The sequence below is a fragment of the Neomonachus schauinslandi genome, chromosome 5 (assembly GCF_002201575.2).
Source record: "Neomonachus schauinslandi chromosome 5, ASM220157v2, whole genome shotgun sequence".
In the NCBI taxonomy this organism is placed as follows: domain Eukaryota; kingdom Metazoa; phylum Chordata; class Mammalia; order Carnivora; family Phocidae; genus Neomonachus; species Neomonachus schauinslandi.
In genome coordinates, this window is record NC_058407.1 from 90,007,947 (window position 1) to 90,024,471 (window position 16,525).

A 16,525-nucleotide genomic window follows, 5' to 3' on the forward strand; every position below is an offset into this window, starting at 1 on the left:
AGAAACAATGAAAGTGAAATCAGCTCATTTGACCCCAGGAGGACTTTCTAAAGGGACAGTGCCATGAGAGAAGAGACTCAGTGGGGAATTAGCTGCATATAATCCCCCGGTTGAGAATTCAGGCATCTAGTATATCATTCTTTACACGGAATTTTGAGAACAGGGCCAAGCGCACCTCTGTCACCTAGCTTACATTGGCCTCTATGCCTAATAAGGCAAGCTTAAATTTTCCATGTTTTCATGATTTATTGCCCAGGAACATTGGCAGGTTAGCAGCTACTGAATAGAGTCTCATCGGCCTGGCTCTGCGAACAAGCTTTGTTGTGAGCTTTAGCGAAGCAATAGAAAAGCCTCCCAACATCTTGTGAATATTTTTTTTTCTGTGCCATATAAATGCACTTACTGAGCCATACTATGTACAAAACACCTTGGGGATTAAAAGTTGAATAGTGTAAGCCAGATCTTCCATAGTTTACAATCTCTTGGGAGAAATGAAGAAAAGAACACAAGTCACAGAGGAAATACCAAAAGAAAGGGGAATATCAAGCCTTCTGTTCATGAGAGCTCAGAAGAACTTCTGAGGCAAGAGAAGAAGCCAGGAAGGCTTCAGGGAGGAGGCAGCATTTGCGCGAGGTCTTGGGACCCTGGGGTGGGAGCAAGGGGTGAGAAGAAGAAGTCAGCGTAGGTGTGTGTCAAGCGCTTAGTGCTGAAATGCATGCAAATAATAAGCGCTTCGAGTTTAGAGAAAAGTGAGATCCCTCTGCTATGATCCCTCTCAAAGCTGGATACAGCTTTCTACTGGAAATGAGGCTCAAGGGAGGGCTTCAGATGGAAAAAGGAGAGCTGAGTAGAAAAGAGACAGGGGATATAGGAATGATCAGTGTACACAAGGGTCAGGAAATAGATCTGGCAGAGAGAAGCTGTAATGTGGACTGAAGAAGAAAGAGCCACCCAATCAAGCTAAAAGGACAGCCTAACGCATTGGATCTCCATGAGAAATCAGTCTTCTGAGTAAGACATGCTCGATAGGTGATCTTAACGCATGCTCCCAGCACCTGGAGCACCAATGTCCCTTAAGAACACGTTAGAAATGTGAACTCTAGGGCCTGATCCCAAATCTGTAAAATCAGAAACCCAGAACCTGTGTTAAGAAGCCCTTCAGGCTTGTGACTTATGGGATTATGATCCGTAAAGGAATAACCAGGTTTTTGAAAAGATAACTTAATTCTTCCTCCTGTTGCTGCTTTATAGAACAAATCTCCAGAGATAGAAGTTATTCTCTTGAACTGTGTAGATTTGTGGGCTAAGGATGAATGTGCATACTTTGCATTCCCTCAGTCTCTCCCTAGAGTCCTAAGTTTTTGTGCAAAAAATCACATGGATCATTAAAAGAGTTGGCACTATAAAGTTGCAGAGTATTTATCTCCTATAGTAATTGTTATTAATGCTTCTCTCTTTTTTGTGTACACAAAAAAATACTTTGGCTTCATTTATTGTTTTATTTGTATCTTTACAATTCAGTGTTCTACTATGCCTATCTGATTGTCCCGAGGTCCCCTATTTGCTCTGACTTCAAAAAATAATAAATCCAGTGAAAGAAAATTTCTGTAAAGCTTGATTTACTTGGAGCACCAGGATTCTTGGCCTGAGTTGTCTAATGATCTAAATCAAACTGATTTATACTTTATGAGCCCAGATCTGATTTGGTAAAATTCAACAAACATTTTTTGAACTAGACGCTTTCAGAGACACCAACATGTACCAAATATTGGCAAGTGATAAAATGTGGGAAAAAAAGGGTATTACAGGACTCCCTCCCTTCCTCCTCCCTCCCTCCCTCCCTCCCTTATCTTCTTGTAGTAAGTGCCCATGTGTTTTATTTTGTTGTGCTTTATGACAGTTCACTTCTTCCTCCCCACTATTGCTTCATTCAGTTAGGTCACACTGTGCTCGTGGCCTCTGAGGAGGAATGAAACTAGATATGAGGTAGAAACTAGTGAATCTTGCCCAGGTTTCTTTTCAAAACCTGAAGGAATGGAGAGAAAATGAGAGGAACCCAAAACAAAGAATTTGAGAGAAACAGTAAATAAGAATACCGGGTTTGAGAAGAGTGCGGCTTCCCCCCCGCCCCCGCATATGTCGAGAGGCTGGGAAGCAGCTGCAGACGAGAAGTCATCAGAGTGGGCAGATCAGTGGTCCTCGGGGCTGGGAAAATGTGAGAGGCACTGCCCGTGATGGCCAGCCTCACAGGAGCCACAGGCATCTGGAAACCACCGTTACTGAAGCACGAGCGGCCCATCCTGACCTCAAGCGGCTACACTAGCTGCCATTCCCATTGACGTGTGGTGAGGACCTCCCTCAAACTGCCCCCGGTCATGCTTCCAGTCTTTTTTTAAGATTTTATTTATTTATTTGTCAGAGAGAGAGAGCACAAGCAGGGGGAGAAGCAGGCTCCCCGCCGAGCAAGGAGCCCAATGCGGGGCTCGATCCCAGGACCCCGGGATCATGACCTGAGTCGAAGGCAGACGCTTAACCAACTGAGCCACCCAGGCATCCCATGACCAGGACTTTTCTTGGCCCTTGGCCCATTCATTTCCATGTGACTCTCCCAGCTGTTGCAATATCCTGGGACACAATCTTGTTTTTTTGTTTTGTTTTTAAGATTTTATTTATTTGAGAGAGAGATCACGAGCAGGGAGAGGGGCAGAGATAGAGGGAGAAGCAGCTCCCCCCTGAGCAAGGAGCCCGATGCAGAGCTCTATCCCAGGACGGTGGGATCATGACCTGGGAGCTGAAGGCAGATGCTTAACTGACTGAGCCACCCGGGTGCCCCTCCTGGGACACAATCTTAAGACTGAGAGAAGGCAGGTGAGAACCTGAACACACACAGGTTCAGAAAAAGTAACAAAGTGAGAGCTGCACCTCCTGCCTCCCATTGATGTATGTGTATTTTTGAGGACAGGGTAGCAAATGGATACCCTCAAGAACGTCCTCAAAATAAGCCAGCTATTTGGAGCTGAGAGAAAATGCAGAGTTCGCGTATTGAAACTCATCCTTTTTCCAAGCCCTATAAGCCCTGGAAATAGCCCAAATCCCCTTGGCCTTTGGCCACAGGACATTCTGAAGGTCTTACTGTTAGGGAGCAAAGAAGGGATTCCTAATTCAAAATTACAGGGGTGATTCCAATGACAGCCTTGGCTTTGGAGCTGAGCTCCTGACTCAGGCTCGCAAAAAGTGCAACTTCGAAGTAGCCACGACTGGGGAGGTGACCTGGCAACCTTGGTGGACGTCACTGCATCGCAGACTAAAAAGTACAGAAACTGCGAGTCGTCTTCCCCCTCTCCACCAAATGCTCACAATTTTTTTCCCTTTTAGTTTCTCATGCTTTGGCCTTATTTTTAGGTATAGGGAAATAGGTTTTATTTTTAAAGGAGAAAATGGGATTTAAGACTTTAGATGAGAAGATGTTTGGATGAGGACAAAACTTAAGTATTCTCAGAAGAAAAATTCCACTAAAGAACTAGAGTTATTAATGGCTTTTCTTATTCTCAACAACGTTCCTGTTAAGTATCATGTAGAATAGGGCAATCTTGAAAGCATGCACTCTTTCCCATTGCATGAGAGCCAAAGACGTTCTGGGAGGGCAAAGGGACTTGTCTAACCTTTCTTCGCCAACACGAGCACATCTCAGAAATCCTACTTCTCTGAGTGTTATGGTCTTTTCTTTGTGAAAGGTTAGAGCACCATCATTTTTGAACCTCCAATAGCTCCTAATCACAAGACCTCAGTAGGAGGCAGACAAGAATAAATCATTTGCTCTGTTCTTATTCAACTAAGCAAGAAAACTATTACTCTTCATTCATCGTTCTCAATTAACTTCTGGATAAATCATACCAAAAGTATTTAGTGATGGCTTATGATAGGTAAGGCACTGATGATACAGAGATTGGTATAGGAGTGACAAAAATGCAGAAGGTGGGGGCACCTGGGTAGCTCAGTCAGTTAAGCGTCTGCCTTCAGCTCAGGTCATGATCCCAGGGTCCTGGGATCAAACCCCACATCAGGCTCCCTGCTCAGCGGGGAGTTTGCTTCTCCCTCTCCCTCTGCCACTCCCCCTGTTCATGTTCTCTTTCTCTCTCTCTCTAGCTCTCTCTCTCTTAAGTAAATAAAATCTTTTTAAAAATGCAGGTTATTTTATATGTTTCCTGCACCTGAACAGTAGTTTCTGCCACATTATCTAACAATAATGTTTACATTTACCTGGACTTCACACATAGTATCTAGAAATAGAATTACCAAGAGTGGAAATTAGTTTAGGGTTATTTTAATTATGCATTAAGATGATATGTAATGTTGGGGCGCCTGGGTGGCTCAGTCGGTTAAGCGGCTGCCTTCGGCTCAGGTCATGATCCTGGAGTCCCGGGATTGAGTCCCGCATCGGGCTCCCTGCTCGGCAGGGAGTCTGCTTCTCCCTCTGACCCTCCCCTCTCTCATGCTCTCTGTCTCATTCTCTCTCTCAAATAAATAAATAAAATCTTTAAAAAAAAAAAAAAAAGATGATATGTAATGTTTAGAGACTTCCCCAAATGTAATACATTACTTTGATATTCTGAACAAAATTTTTTTAGTAACTCCCATGTCAAGCAGACTTTCATTGATTATTTTTATTTGAATAAAGCAAAACTTGAGGCAAATGGTCTTCTGGGTGACTACTCTTTGCACTTATGTCCTAATATAACACATTTCTGGCAGCAAAGGTCCTAGAACATACTCCCAAAATTCACAGGATGTGAACTGATTTTCTGACAGAAATGAGCACCTCTGTTGCATTCCTACTGGTCATTGGCTTTCTTGGGCACAGGAATCTTGGATTCCATAGTACTTATGGCTTTTTTGAGGACCTCTAAGATTGGGCCCATAGTTTTGACAATTTGCTCCAACTGATCTGCAGCTGACTCGATGGTATTCTTGACATGTTCAGCTTTTAGCGCATCCTGCAATTTTTTCAAGATGTCTACTATACCAATTTTGGATTGACCTGGACTTTTGTTTTTCTCCGATGTGTTGGCATCTGATTGGTCTTCGGTGTCTTTTCTATAGAGGTCACTTAACTGAAGATTCATGATGGGATATGTCATCAAGAGTGAAAGAGAAGATTCCAAACTGCCAAGGATGTTACTGCTATTCAGGGCAGCGACAATGATTGGTGTCTGAACGTTTTTGAACATTTCTTTAGCTGACTGCTGCCATTCCTTTACATTGGTATTCTTCTCAACCATAGAGCAAACTGCTGTTGCAATCTTGGAACATAAAGGTTCCTTTTGCATCTGGTCATACTTTGCCTCCAGGACAGATTGCATCTCTTTAAAAATTGTGAATATTTTTTCAAAGACATCCTTAACATTATCATGTTCTTTCACAGCCATGGAGTGGATCTGGGTATTCATTGCGCTGTTAAACAATTCAATAAGTGTGTTAGTGAAGGCAACAAGATCTTGCATGTGAAAGAAAAATGTTTTGGCAGCTTGCACTAGCCTCTCTTTGTCCTTTTCTGATTCTGAAGACATTTCTCCAACAAAAATGTTTCAGCACTGTAAAACAAAGTAGTAATCCAGATGAAAACTTAAATTCTATTTGTCAACCGTAAAGGACTGACCATATAATCTAAGTGTGGAAAGTAACTCCTGTCAAGGGTAGGAAAGCTACACCAGGTATAAAGTGGGACTTGATCCTGTGCTTTAATAAAAATAACAACAAAAATAATTAAAAGACTAGAATAGGGGTGTTTCAATGAATTTAAGCCACAGAGCGAATATCGTGTACTGGATCCTCAATTGGATATGCTGATATATGGAGTAATATTATTCTCAGGCATCATCCTCAATAATTATCCAATCTAGTGGAGAAGATTGTATAAAACTTAAAAATTACATAGAAGGGCTCTGGTTCCAGTTAAGATACAGCAAGCACACTCTGTCCAATCTTTCCTACTGAGTACAACTAAAAATCCTGGACGGAATATATAAAGTAACTATCAGATAACTCTGAAAGGTGGGGAAGAGCAGACCAAAGAGAGTACTGAACTTCGAAGAAGATCAAGACCATCTGATGCCAACTCCCAAGATGTCTGTCTTGCCTAAGAATGTTTCTATACTTTCATTACAACTCATCCTCTTCTGCTATAGAGACGAGTGTTGATGTCTCTAACCAATGTTCACAAGTAGAATTCTGGAGGAGATACAAAAAGACAGGACTGTGAACATTGGCCCAGGGGTCCCAAACTAGGGCATCCACAGGCGAAGTCCAACCAGAAGATGTGTTTTGTTTGACCCAACAACTGCTTGTATCAACTGCTAAATTTAAAAAATTGAAAGATAGAAATCCGGATTTCTATTGCTTATTGAAAAAATGAGATTAACTGGCAGCACAAGCCCATGTTATAAGTTAGAAAAAGTGTCTAGAGCTATAGCTGTCCTTTTCAAGCTGGACATTTACCATCTACACCCTATTGTCTGACACTAAGTGTTTCAACTACGTATGTCTGGTCCAGCTGCTGTAGGCATTGGAGTTCGTTTTTGGCCATACCCACTAATGTAGTTTATATAAAGTAAGCTTCCTGAAATCCAACCTCTTCATATTATCTCATAATAAAAGTCCTTCAATGATTCAGTATTGCCTAGAGAATAAAATACAATTTCCTGGGTGCCTGGGTGGCTCAGTCCTTAAGCGTCTGCCTTCAGCTCAGGTCATGGTCCCAGGGTCCTGGGATCGAGCCCTGCATCGGGCTCCCTGCTCTGCGGGAAGCCTGCTTCTCCCTCTCCCACTCCCCCTGTTTGTGTTCCCTCTCTCACTGTCTCTCTCTCTTTCAAATAAATAAATAAAATCTTTAAAAAAAATACAATTTCCTGGCATGGCATTTAAGGTCATCTACAGATTGCTCTCAATTTTCCACTATTTCTCTTCCCTTCACTGCTCTCACATATGTCCTGGGCCACCAGCATCCTGGATTAAGTCTGTGCCCTGAAAATGGTCTACAACATTTTGTTAGCTCCTTTGTTTATAGTATTCCCTCCACCCGCATTCTCTCCTCCCTACCCCACCCCCTACACATCTACTAAAATCCTACTTATCCATCCATACTTACTTCAGATACACTATCTACACACATCCTTCTTCCCTTTTATCCCCGTGCCCATACATGATAAGCTCCAGGATATGTCAAGTGCAAAATGACCCACTGGGACAAAAGCAAAATAATACCCCACTTAGTCCTCCTTTAAAACTACAGAGTAGCACCTTTTAGATTTGTAGCTGGAGTCTCGGTTCTGTATCCTCTGACCCACCCAATAACAACAGAAATGACTGTTGTTAACGTAAGACGAATGGCTACCACTTAGTAAGTTTTTGTCATATACCAGGCACTCTGCCAAATGCTTTACATGCATTATCTCATTTAAACCATATGACAACCCATCAATTACAAACTAACACATCACACCAATGAAAAAAAATTAGATTAAGGGGCTTTCCCAGGGGTACATGGCTAGTAAGCAATACTTTGGGTACACAAAATCAGGACTGTCCAATTCTAACGGCTGTGGGTTTTCTTTCCATTAAGTTATAGGGGACTGAGTGATTTTCCTGCTTCTGAGGTGTCCCTGCTATAGAGCAATCAGTGGGGATGAGGACAGAATCTAGAGGGAGAAGCACGATAGACTCCGATCTAAGCTTTAAGGGAAAGAAGTCAAGCTGGACTTTAAGGCTTTCCTATTGTCAAGACATTCACCAACACAATGAGAGACGGTAATAAAGAGCAGAACGTTTAGCCAGGAAAGGAGCACACACACAAAAACCATATTTGGCTGCACATATCTGGCTTTCTCTCTTGAGAACTGAAACAAAGGCATCAGCAACAGATGGAGGTATGAATGTAACAGAGGCAAAAAGAAACTTAGTATCTGGAATAGCTGACAAGACAGAATCCCAGAATCTGAGCCCTGCAAAGAGCCATCTCTTCTGCTGAACTGAATTAACTCAGTTGTACAGCATTTTTCAACCAGAAAGTCCATTAAAGAACAGAAAATTCAATGTTTCGCCACTTTATTAGCCTTTCAAATTAGATTACTTCATACATACTAATTTTATATTAATATAGGAAATAGAAGAATTCTGAGAATTAGGAATGCAGAAATCGTCTATAAACCAGACAGGCAGAGGGACCCAGCAGAGACTAGCAAAGGCTGTAAGTCATCACATTCCATGGAAACATCCAGATGAAACCAGATGAAAAAGCCCTTTAACAATATTCCTAAACAACTGCTGGGACTACTGAACTCAGAAACACAGCAAGGTAAGCGATATGGATATTTCTACTAGTATGGATATGATATTCTGGTTCTCCGGATTAAAGGGTATTTGAAATAACATGTCAGTCTTGAATCCTAGTCATAAATATAATAAAGTCACAAGACAACTTTGTTTTAAGAGGACCCTATGGCAGCTTCCTTGTGATTATTTCTCTGAAGACACCAGATATAGTAGAAAATTAACAGCTTATATAACTGATTAAGTCAGAGGGGAAGAGAAAGCTGTAAAGACATCAATTTTAGAAAGGATTAAGGACAAAATGACACCTGTGTATTGTTTACATGGATTGTAACATTTCCTTTTATGTCTCTAACATCAATATAAGCACTCAGGATCTGTGAAAGAAGGAATGTGCAATCTAATACTAGTTAATTTATAGAGCTTCTGCTCCCTCATAAGTTATATTGCATTTAAATGCCGTCTGTCTCCGTTACCTTCTTGAGGGCAAGAAACATTGTCTACTTTTTTTTTTCTTTAATGTCTTAAGGCATAGAAATAGAGGATTCTCACCTGAGCATTTGACAAATGCTGATGAATGTCATTGATATTCTGCTTTCCGGTCAGAAACATTCTTTAGAAGAACTTAAAAAGTGTCATCATACCATCATCAATTCCTTTGTTTTGTTTTTTTTTAATTAAAGGCCAGGGTTTTTATTTAAATTAAAGGCGAAGTCTCAGAACTAGTTAGTAGCCGTTATTTTCTCTTGAAAAGTTTCTGGTTTCACCCATCTCCTATTCCAAAACTCCCAAATAAGTGAACTTGTAGGATAGCTGGACCCGATGTGGATAGTGAGGAAAGTGACAGCAGGGAGAAACGCAAAACCTCAGAGAGCACATGTTAGAGGCTGAGACATGTTTTCTTTGTTTCTCTTTCTTTAATTGTTACTATGGGAAAAGTTCAAACATACACAGCAGTGGAGATGATAAAATAATAAACTGCCATGTACCCATAACCCAGGGTCAGAAATTTTCAAAACAAGCTTGATCTCATTTCCTCTGTAAACCTACTCCACACTCCCTTCCAGATTATTTGGAAGCCAATCTCAGAGATCATGCGTATCATTTCATCATTAACATACTCACTATGTATTTCTACAAAAGCAAAAACTCTTCTTTTTGAAACTTAACTTTGTGCTTCCCAAATTAACAATAGATATTTAACAGAACCATCTTTGGCTTTGAAACATACACAGTGACTTGCTATCAAAAATTTTTTTTGATGATGGTATAAAAGTTTTTGGAATGCAATTTGTAATACATATCAAAAGTAATAAAAACTTTAATTCCCATGGATTATGCAATTATTCTGGAAATTTATCCTGAGGAAATAATCCAGATAATTGAAAAGGGGGGGAAAATTGTGTATTAAAATGCCCACTACAATATTGTGATAGGGAAACAATTGAGTATTTATTAAATTATGGTGGATATCTTATGGAATATTTTATATAATAAAATTATTAAAAAACTAAGAATTTGGGAAGGTGTTTAAGTAAATTAATATAAGATGCAAATTGTTTTTACACTCTTATTACAACTTGGTAAAAATACTTACACATTTAAACAAACTTTAGAAAAGAACAACCAAGGGGTGCCTGGGTGGCTCAGATGGTTAAGCATCTGCCTTTGGCTCAGGTCATGATCTCAGGATCCTGGGATTGAGTCCCACATCGCTTCTCCCTTTGCCTGCCACTCCCCCTGCTTGTACTCTCCCTCTCTGGCAAATAAATAAATGAAATCTTTAAAAAAAAAAAAAAAAAGAAAAGAACAACCAAAAAAAATTTAAGATGGTAGGTTTATGGGTGTTTTTCCTTCTTTATTTTTAAAGTGTTTATATATTAGTTGTACTGACTTTATACTTCAAAGTACTTTTTTATCTAATCTTTTAATTTCTTCATGTTATAATTCTACCATCTATCAGAACACATATCACATGTCACTTTCTCCATGAAACTTCCTCTAATCGCTCAATATAATTTCCCTCTTTAAATTTCTATAACGCTTGACATTTAGCTGTTATTCACAAAAGTATCCTGAGAGTTTTTTATTTGAATATGTGATAATCCATACATTTTCATTTTGGAACGTGATTCCTTCCCCCCCCCCCCAAAAAAACTAAAACAATTGTATAGTATTACTAAATAGATCTTAACTTTCAGAGACAATCACCAATATATTTCTACTATTTCTCATACCCTCTTTAACCTTGACTGTTGACTTCTCATTTCAACAAAATTGACAAGGTTAATTTCAGTGAGAATCCATTTGAGGCTGGTCTTTGTTTCCATTCCAATTTCCGAAAACATGCTGACCACTGGCATCAGCATTTCCAAGTTTCTTTTTTTGTGCGAAATAACAAGTCATGTTACAGATACAATAACAATACGTGTGGTTTCCAAACTTCCTTTTAGCAACAGAGCAACAGAACTCTCTCATCAAATAAACATTTTATGCACCCACAGTCCAAATACAGCAACAAGAGAGCTCTGCTGGTCCACAAAGACTAGGGTGAAATAAGCATGCCGGAGAGCAAGAGCGCCGCCTGCTGGCCAGAAATTCTCCGTCAGGCTGCCCTGGGGCTCTTCAGAACCTACCTCATGACCCAAGGTAACAAAAAATACTCAAATTTAACAGTACAAACTCTGCAGTTCAGAAATGGATGGCAACTGTGCAGAGTGAATTTTTCACAGACAGGGAGCACTATCATCTGATAACAAACACTGTAAAAATCACATTTACCACACAAATGGTGCAGGTAGTAAGAACTGGACTAAGAATACCATTTAGCTACCTGAAAGCACCAATCTTTAAAATTCATTTATAAAATGACTTGGAAATGACTTTTAAGGGACACCTACCTAGCTCAGTCAGTAGAGCATGGGACTCTTGATCTCATGGTCGTGAGTTCAAGCCCCGTGTTGGGCACGGAGCTTAACTAAAAAGAAAAAATGTTCTTATTTTATTATCTATTTTTAAAGATTTTATTTATTCATTCCAGGGGCGGGGAGCAGAGGGAGAGGGACAAGCAGACTCGGCACTGTACGCAGAGCACAACGGAGGGCTCAATTTCAGGACCCTGAGATCATGACCTGAGCCAAAACCAAGAGCCAAATGCTCAACCGAGCCACCCAGGGCGCCCCAAAAGAAATGATTTTTGAAAGACTGAATTTTTAAGTCAATATTTAAAAGGTCATGCCTGAAACTGTAGTAAAATAGGGAAAAGTAATTTCTTTTCTTAGGTAAATGACTTTTTTTAGGTAAATACTACATATCTGTTGGTAAGACATCCCTTAAGGCATGCCTAAGTGACAACTCTGATCTTCAAGAAGGATGCCTCCAACTAATTGGAAGGCTTTTGTTTTGCTGAGTGAAGTAAGCACTTTGAGAGTCAGAGCTAAATTGTTATGGGCAATAGTGGAAATGCTGCACGTTGCCAACTGTTTTTCCATGTGTTATATAACCTCTCCTCTAAATATCAAGCATGTATTTAAGAATAATAGTTTGAAAGGGAACAAATTATTAACCTTCCCTAAGTGACTGAATGTTTCCATATGGCCCTAGTAGTAATACATATTAACTTGCGGGTTGTTTAAAATTTGTATTTGCACAAATCAAGCACCAACCCTGTAATTTCAAATGACATAATACTTTCAACTCAACAAGTAGTTTGAAGTCTGTCTTAACTACTTAACCAGATTAAAAATGCCATAAAAGCAGGGACCATGTCCTTTTCATTTTTGTATGCTCTATAAAGCCCAGCATGCTACTTTATACATAGTAAGGTACTAGTCCACTAAACAGTTACTGAATTATTAAACTGCTTCCTTCACCAGGCTCTTCAAATTTCACCTGCCCAAAAATAATTCATTAGTTTCACCTTGAAACCCTACCTCTCCCCCACACCTAATTCTCTAATGTTTATCTCACTGTTGGGATGAAAATAATTTTGAACTGTATTCAGTACTGGGAAGGTCTGGTGGCAGGCCATAAGGAACCCTCCCAAAGCCGTTCCCCAAGACAAAAGGAGCTAGGAAGGTAAGCCCGATTCAGAAAAATACAAGTCCTTTTTCATTAGATTTGAAAAGTAATTCTGAGCACATCATGATGTCTTACTCAAACTTGTTACTGGCACAAAATTATAGATCGATTATCTGGAAACTGGGAAAAAGGGTATAAAAGTGCAGGTGTCAGGGCTTAGGTATATAAAAGAAAGAAAATATAATTGAAAAAGTACTGGGTCTTTGATTTCTGGTAAGATTGAAGTCTTTTCATCAATTAGTTAGCTCCTACTCTTTTACTGTCCAGAGTTGTTTGCTCATTTAGCTATTAGATAACTACTGTTTTTCTAATTGATAACAACAGTCTTTAGAAATTCATACTTCATTTTTCTTGCATTTTTCCCAGTTTCTTTTTAGTGGCTATTTTATCATTTTTTACAAATACTACACTGTTTTTAAATTAATTTTTAACTCCCCAAACTAGCCAATTATGCCAGGAACATTTATAGAACAATAATTTCAACTATTATCGATTTGAGAGTCTACGTTTATTATATATTAAATGTATAGAGGGTCTGTTTTCAGAACTATTTTGTTCCAGGATTCCATCTACTTTTGTACCTGTACAATACTAATATTATTTTTATAATGTTTTCATATTTGGGGAGGATAAAATCCTATCATTACTTTTTCCTGAAAAAATAAGAAATCTTATTTAGTTTTGTTTAATTTTGCTTCAATTCTTGGAAGAAAAGAAAGAGAAAATAGAGTCCTCTATATCTGTGTGAGATCTGGGTACATTTTCTCAAATAAACAGCACCCCAATTTATTTTTATTTTATGATTAATTTGTCAAGGTGTCTTAAAACAGTTAAGTGGGAAGCAATTGACCAGTTGGAAGCATTCAACCATATATCCAGGAGGAAGGCTCATCTCTCCATTTGTTTATCATTAGGTAAATAGAACCACATACCTTTTCTGGAAGCTATGCCTTAAGATAACTGCAGATGATAGCTGCTAGAGATATTTTACACTTTCTCAGGCTAAGAAAGACTCCTCTCACCTAAATATCTGAATAGGATTGTAGTTGATGGTCTTCTGAATTCAAACTGGAGTTTTCACTTCATGATAGTATCTGAAAACTAGGAGCCAAGAAAAGAAAAAAGTTGAATGGAAAATTTCTAGGAGAAACAAAGTCCAGATTCATGGTTATCGAAGTGCAGTATGCAACCCAATGGTGAGTTGGGGAATATTTAATAAACCCTCAACAAATTCTTTAAATGAAATTGAGATATTTTCTAAGTACTATTTTGTGGAAATTTGTGTAACACATGGGTGTGAATGTGTGTGTATGTGTGTGTGTGTGTGCGCGCGCACGCGCGTGTGCTGGATCTGAATCAAAGATACAAATGAACTTCTGACCATGATAAAGTTTATTCTAACAAGGGTACCAAGGCATTTTTCTAAACTGAACAGCATAAATGACGATGTTCCCAATCCGTTTAAAAAAAAAGTTTTCCTGGGCACCTTGGTGCCTCAGTCGGTTAAGCGGCTGCCTTCGGCTCAGGTCATGATCCCGGGGTCCTGGGGTCGAGTCCCGCATCGGGCTCCCTGCTCAGCAGGGAGTCTGCTTCTCCCTCTGCCTCTCCCCCCACTTGTTCTCTCAATCTCGCTCTCATGCTCTCTCAAATAAATAAAATCTTTTAAATAAATATTTCCCCTTTCTATTTCCAAATTATATCTTTATGACTTGGAGGATAGGTTATTTTCATGTTTACTTTCTTGAGAGAAAAAGATCTTCATTCCTTCATTCCATGCTCGTGAGGTTCCCCATATCTAGACTAAAAGCCATGGTCTCAGAACAGATAGGGCCCAAATTCATCAGGAGGTTGTTTACTCAAGAGAGAATGTGCCAGCCCCACACAGATTTCATTTTCTCTTTTCTCCCAAGAGTTTAAACTAAAAATAAAAGTACCGAGCACATAGTAAGCCTATTCAAGGTATGCATATTGTAATATTGTTCTTACAGTGCTCAAATTTTTTATCCAAATAAACTCAGAACATACTTGTTCCTTTTTTCTCTGCATAGTACTCTGAGCCATAAGAACAAACACAAGAAGGCTCCTACCTGATTCATTTTATTCATTCTATGATGTACTCTAGCTACTTACTCTTTCTTTTGTGAAATGGCATTATCTTCTAAGGCTAATTCTATCTAATCTTTACCATGCCCAAGTGCATTATAAACCAGTCTAAATAACTTAACTTCTAAGCTTGGCAAATGGAGACCACAGAGGGCGTCATAACTGCATTGTCCCCTGCACCATGCGCAATCTCTCCCCAAGTGAGATTTTAATCTAAAGGATTTTGAATATATACCCTTAACATGAAAAGTTTTTGTAATGATTCTGTGTGTTGCCTTTGATGTCCCCTAGCCTTAGAGAACAAATAATTTGCCTGTAAAGACATACAGAGTGACTTGAATATTATAAATTAAGATAACAGTATATAAACAAGCTTAGCTATTAATAGCTCTGTAAACTCAGAGATCTTAATATTCTTCTGGCCCTAGTAATTTATCTCCAAATATTAGAGAAACCAATCTGGTAGGTCTATTCATTATGGTGAGTAGGGTCTGGGAAAATTAAGGAGTACTGGTAATCAAGAGCTAACCATATCAAACTGCAGTCTCTGTCAGACCTTATTAAATATAACTTGGAAATAATCACATTTATTTATTAATAATCAGATGCTTGATAAACACAGATGTTTCCTATCTAGGATTTCTCTCCACCACAAAAAACCTAGTGCTGTATTTATTGCATCAGTAGGTTGCCTTGTGACCCACATTCCCATACACGGACTCTAAATTTCATAAAAATAATTGTTTTAAAGAACCTGTTGAATTTTCTGAGGAATTCCTTAGATAGCACAGTGCTGTTTTTCTACTCATAAAGTAAAAGATTTCTTGGTCAAATGCACTCAGATAGCAGGTATTTTTCAAAATTTTTAGTGAAGACTTACTATTTTATTTTTCAGAGATTATATTTGAAATATGGCTCAGAGTGACTTCCTCTACCCAGAGAACCCACGGAGAAGGCAGGAAGTAAGCCGTCTTCACCAGCAGCTTCTTGACTGCTTATCTGATAGTTTCCATGCCACTAATACGCTGACTGAGGTCTTAAACATGCACTTGGGGTGCAGGCTGGCCTCCATCGAGATGAAAAGAGCTGGGACCATCAAAGAAAACTGTGATATCATCATCCAAGCCATGATGGAAATCCAAAAGGAATTGCAAAAGGTTGATGAAGCACTAAAAGATAAGCTAGAGCCAACCCTTTACAGAAAACTTCAGGATATTAAAGAAAGGGAAACAGAGAAAATCGCAATAGTACAAAAGGTCATTTCAGTCATCCTGGGAGAAGCTACTTCTGCAGCCAGTGCTGTAGCTGTTAAACTTGTGGGCTCAAATGTCACAACTGGCATCATTAGCAAGTTGGTCACTGTGCTAGCTCAAATTGGCGCTTCTCTCCTTGGTAGTATAGGAGTTGCTGTTCTTGGCCTTGGCATAGATATGATCTTCCGTGCCATCCTGGGAGCAGTGGAGAAAACACAGCTTCAAGCAGCCATTAAAAGTTATGAGAAGCATCTGGTGGAATTCAAGTCCGCTTCAGAAAAATATCATCATGCCATTACTGAGGTCACTAACACAGTGAAACACCAAATGAAATGAACAGCCACTGTGCCATTGGAATATTTTTCTGTTTTTCTCAATGATAGTGTTTTGCTTCTTTGATTAGGTTCATTTTCCAAGTTTCCAACATGGGCAGAAATACAGTTAACAAGTTGGAAAGATGGTTTAAGGGACGCTAAAACCAGAGGACTCCAGAGTTTTGTATCAACAACGAATGCCTACGTCAGTTGGTGCTAGACCCTGCGAGGTTAAAGATTATATCCCAGGATACCTTCTTACTCTGCTCTACCAGATCAACATTAGGTTAAATGCTATTGTGTAAGAGCGGGTGTAGGGGTTACCTCTTCCTTTTCTAATTCACCACTGGCTTCAGACATCATTTATTTCTAAGGGGATGTACTTAGTAACTTCTGCCTAGACACAAACTGTGGACCTTTGAATGAAATAGAAATACTACCATAATTTTG

The 16,525-nt window shown here is 39.3% G+C and overlaps 2 protein-coding genes across 2 annotated transcripts; one reads left to right on the forward strand and one right to left on the reverse strand.

The window, feature by feature from the left end:
- Positions 1-4,832: 4,832 nt before the first annotated feature.
- Positions 4,833-5,567, reverse strand: C5H12orf60 (chromosome 5 C12orf60 homolog). The gene has a single exon (XM_021690803.1). The coding sequence runs from the start codon at positions 5,565-5,567 to the stop codon at positions 4,833-4,835; it is 735 nt and encodes a 244-aa protein (XP_021546478.1).
- Positions 5,568-8,294: 2,727 nt separating this feature from the next.
- Positions 8,295-16,097, forward strand: SMCO3 (single-pass membrane protein with coiled-coil domains 3). Its single transcript, XM_021690740.2, has 2 exons — positions 8,295-8,350; positions 15,404-16,097. Exon 2 carries the CDS (start codon positions 15,420-15,422, stop codon positions 16,095-16,097), a length of 678 nt encoding a protein of 225 aa, XP_021546415.2. The 5' UTR covers positions 8,295-8,350; positions 15,404-15,419.
- Positions 16,098-16,525: the final 428 nt, after the last annotated feature.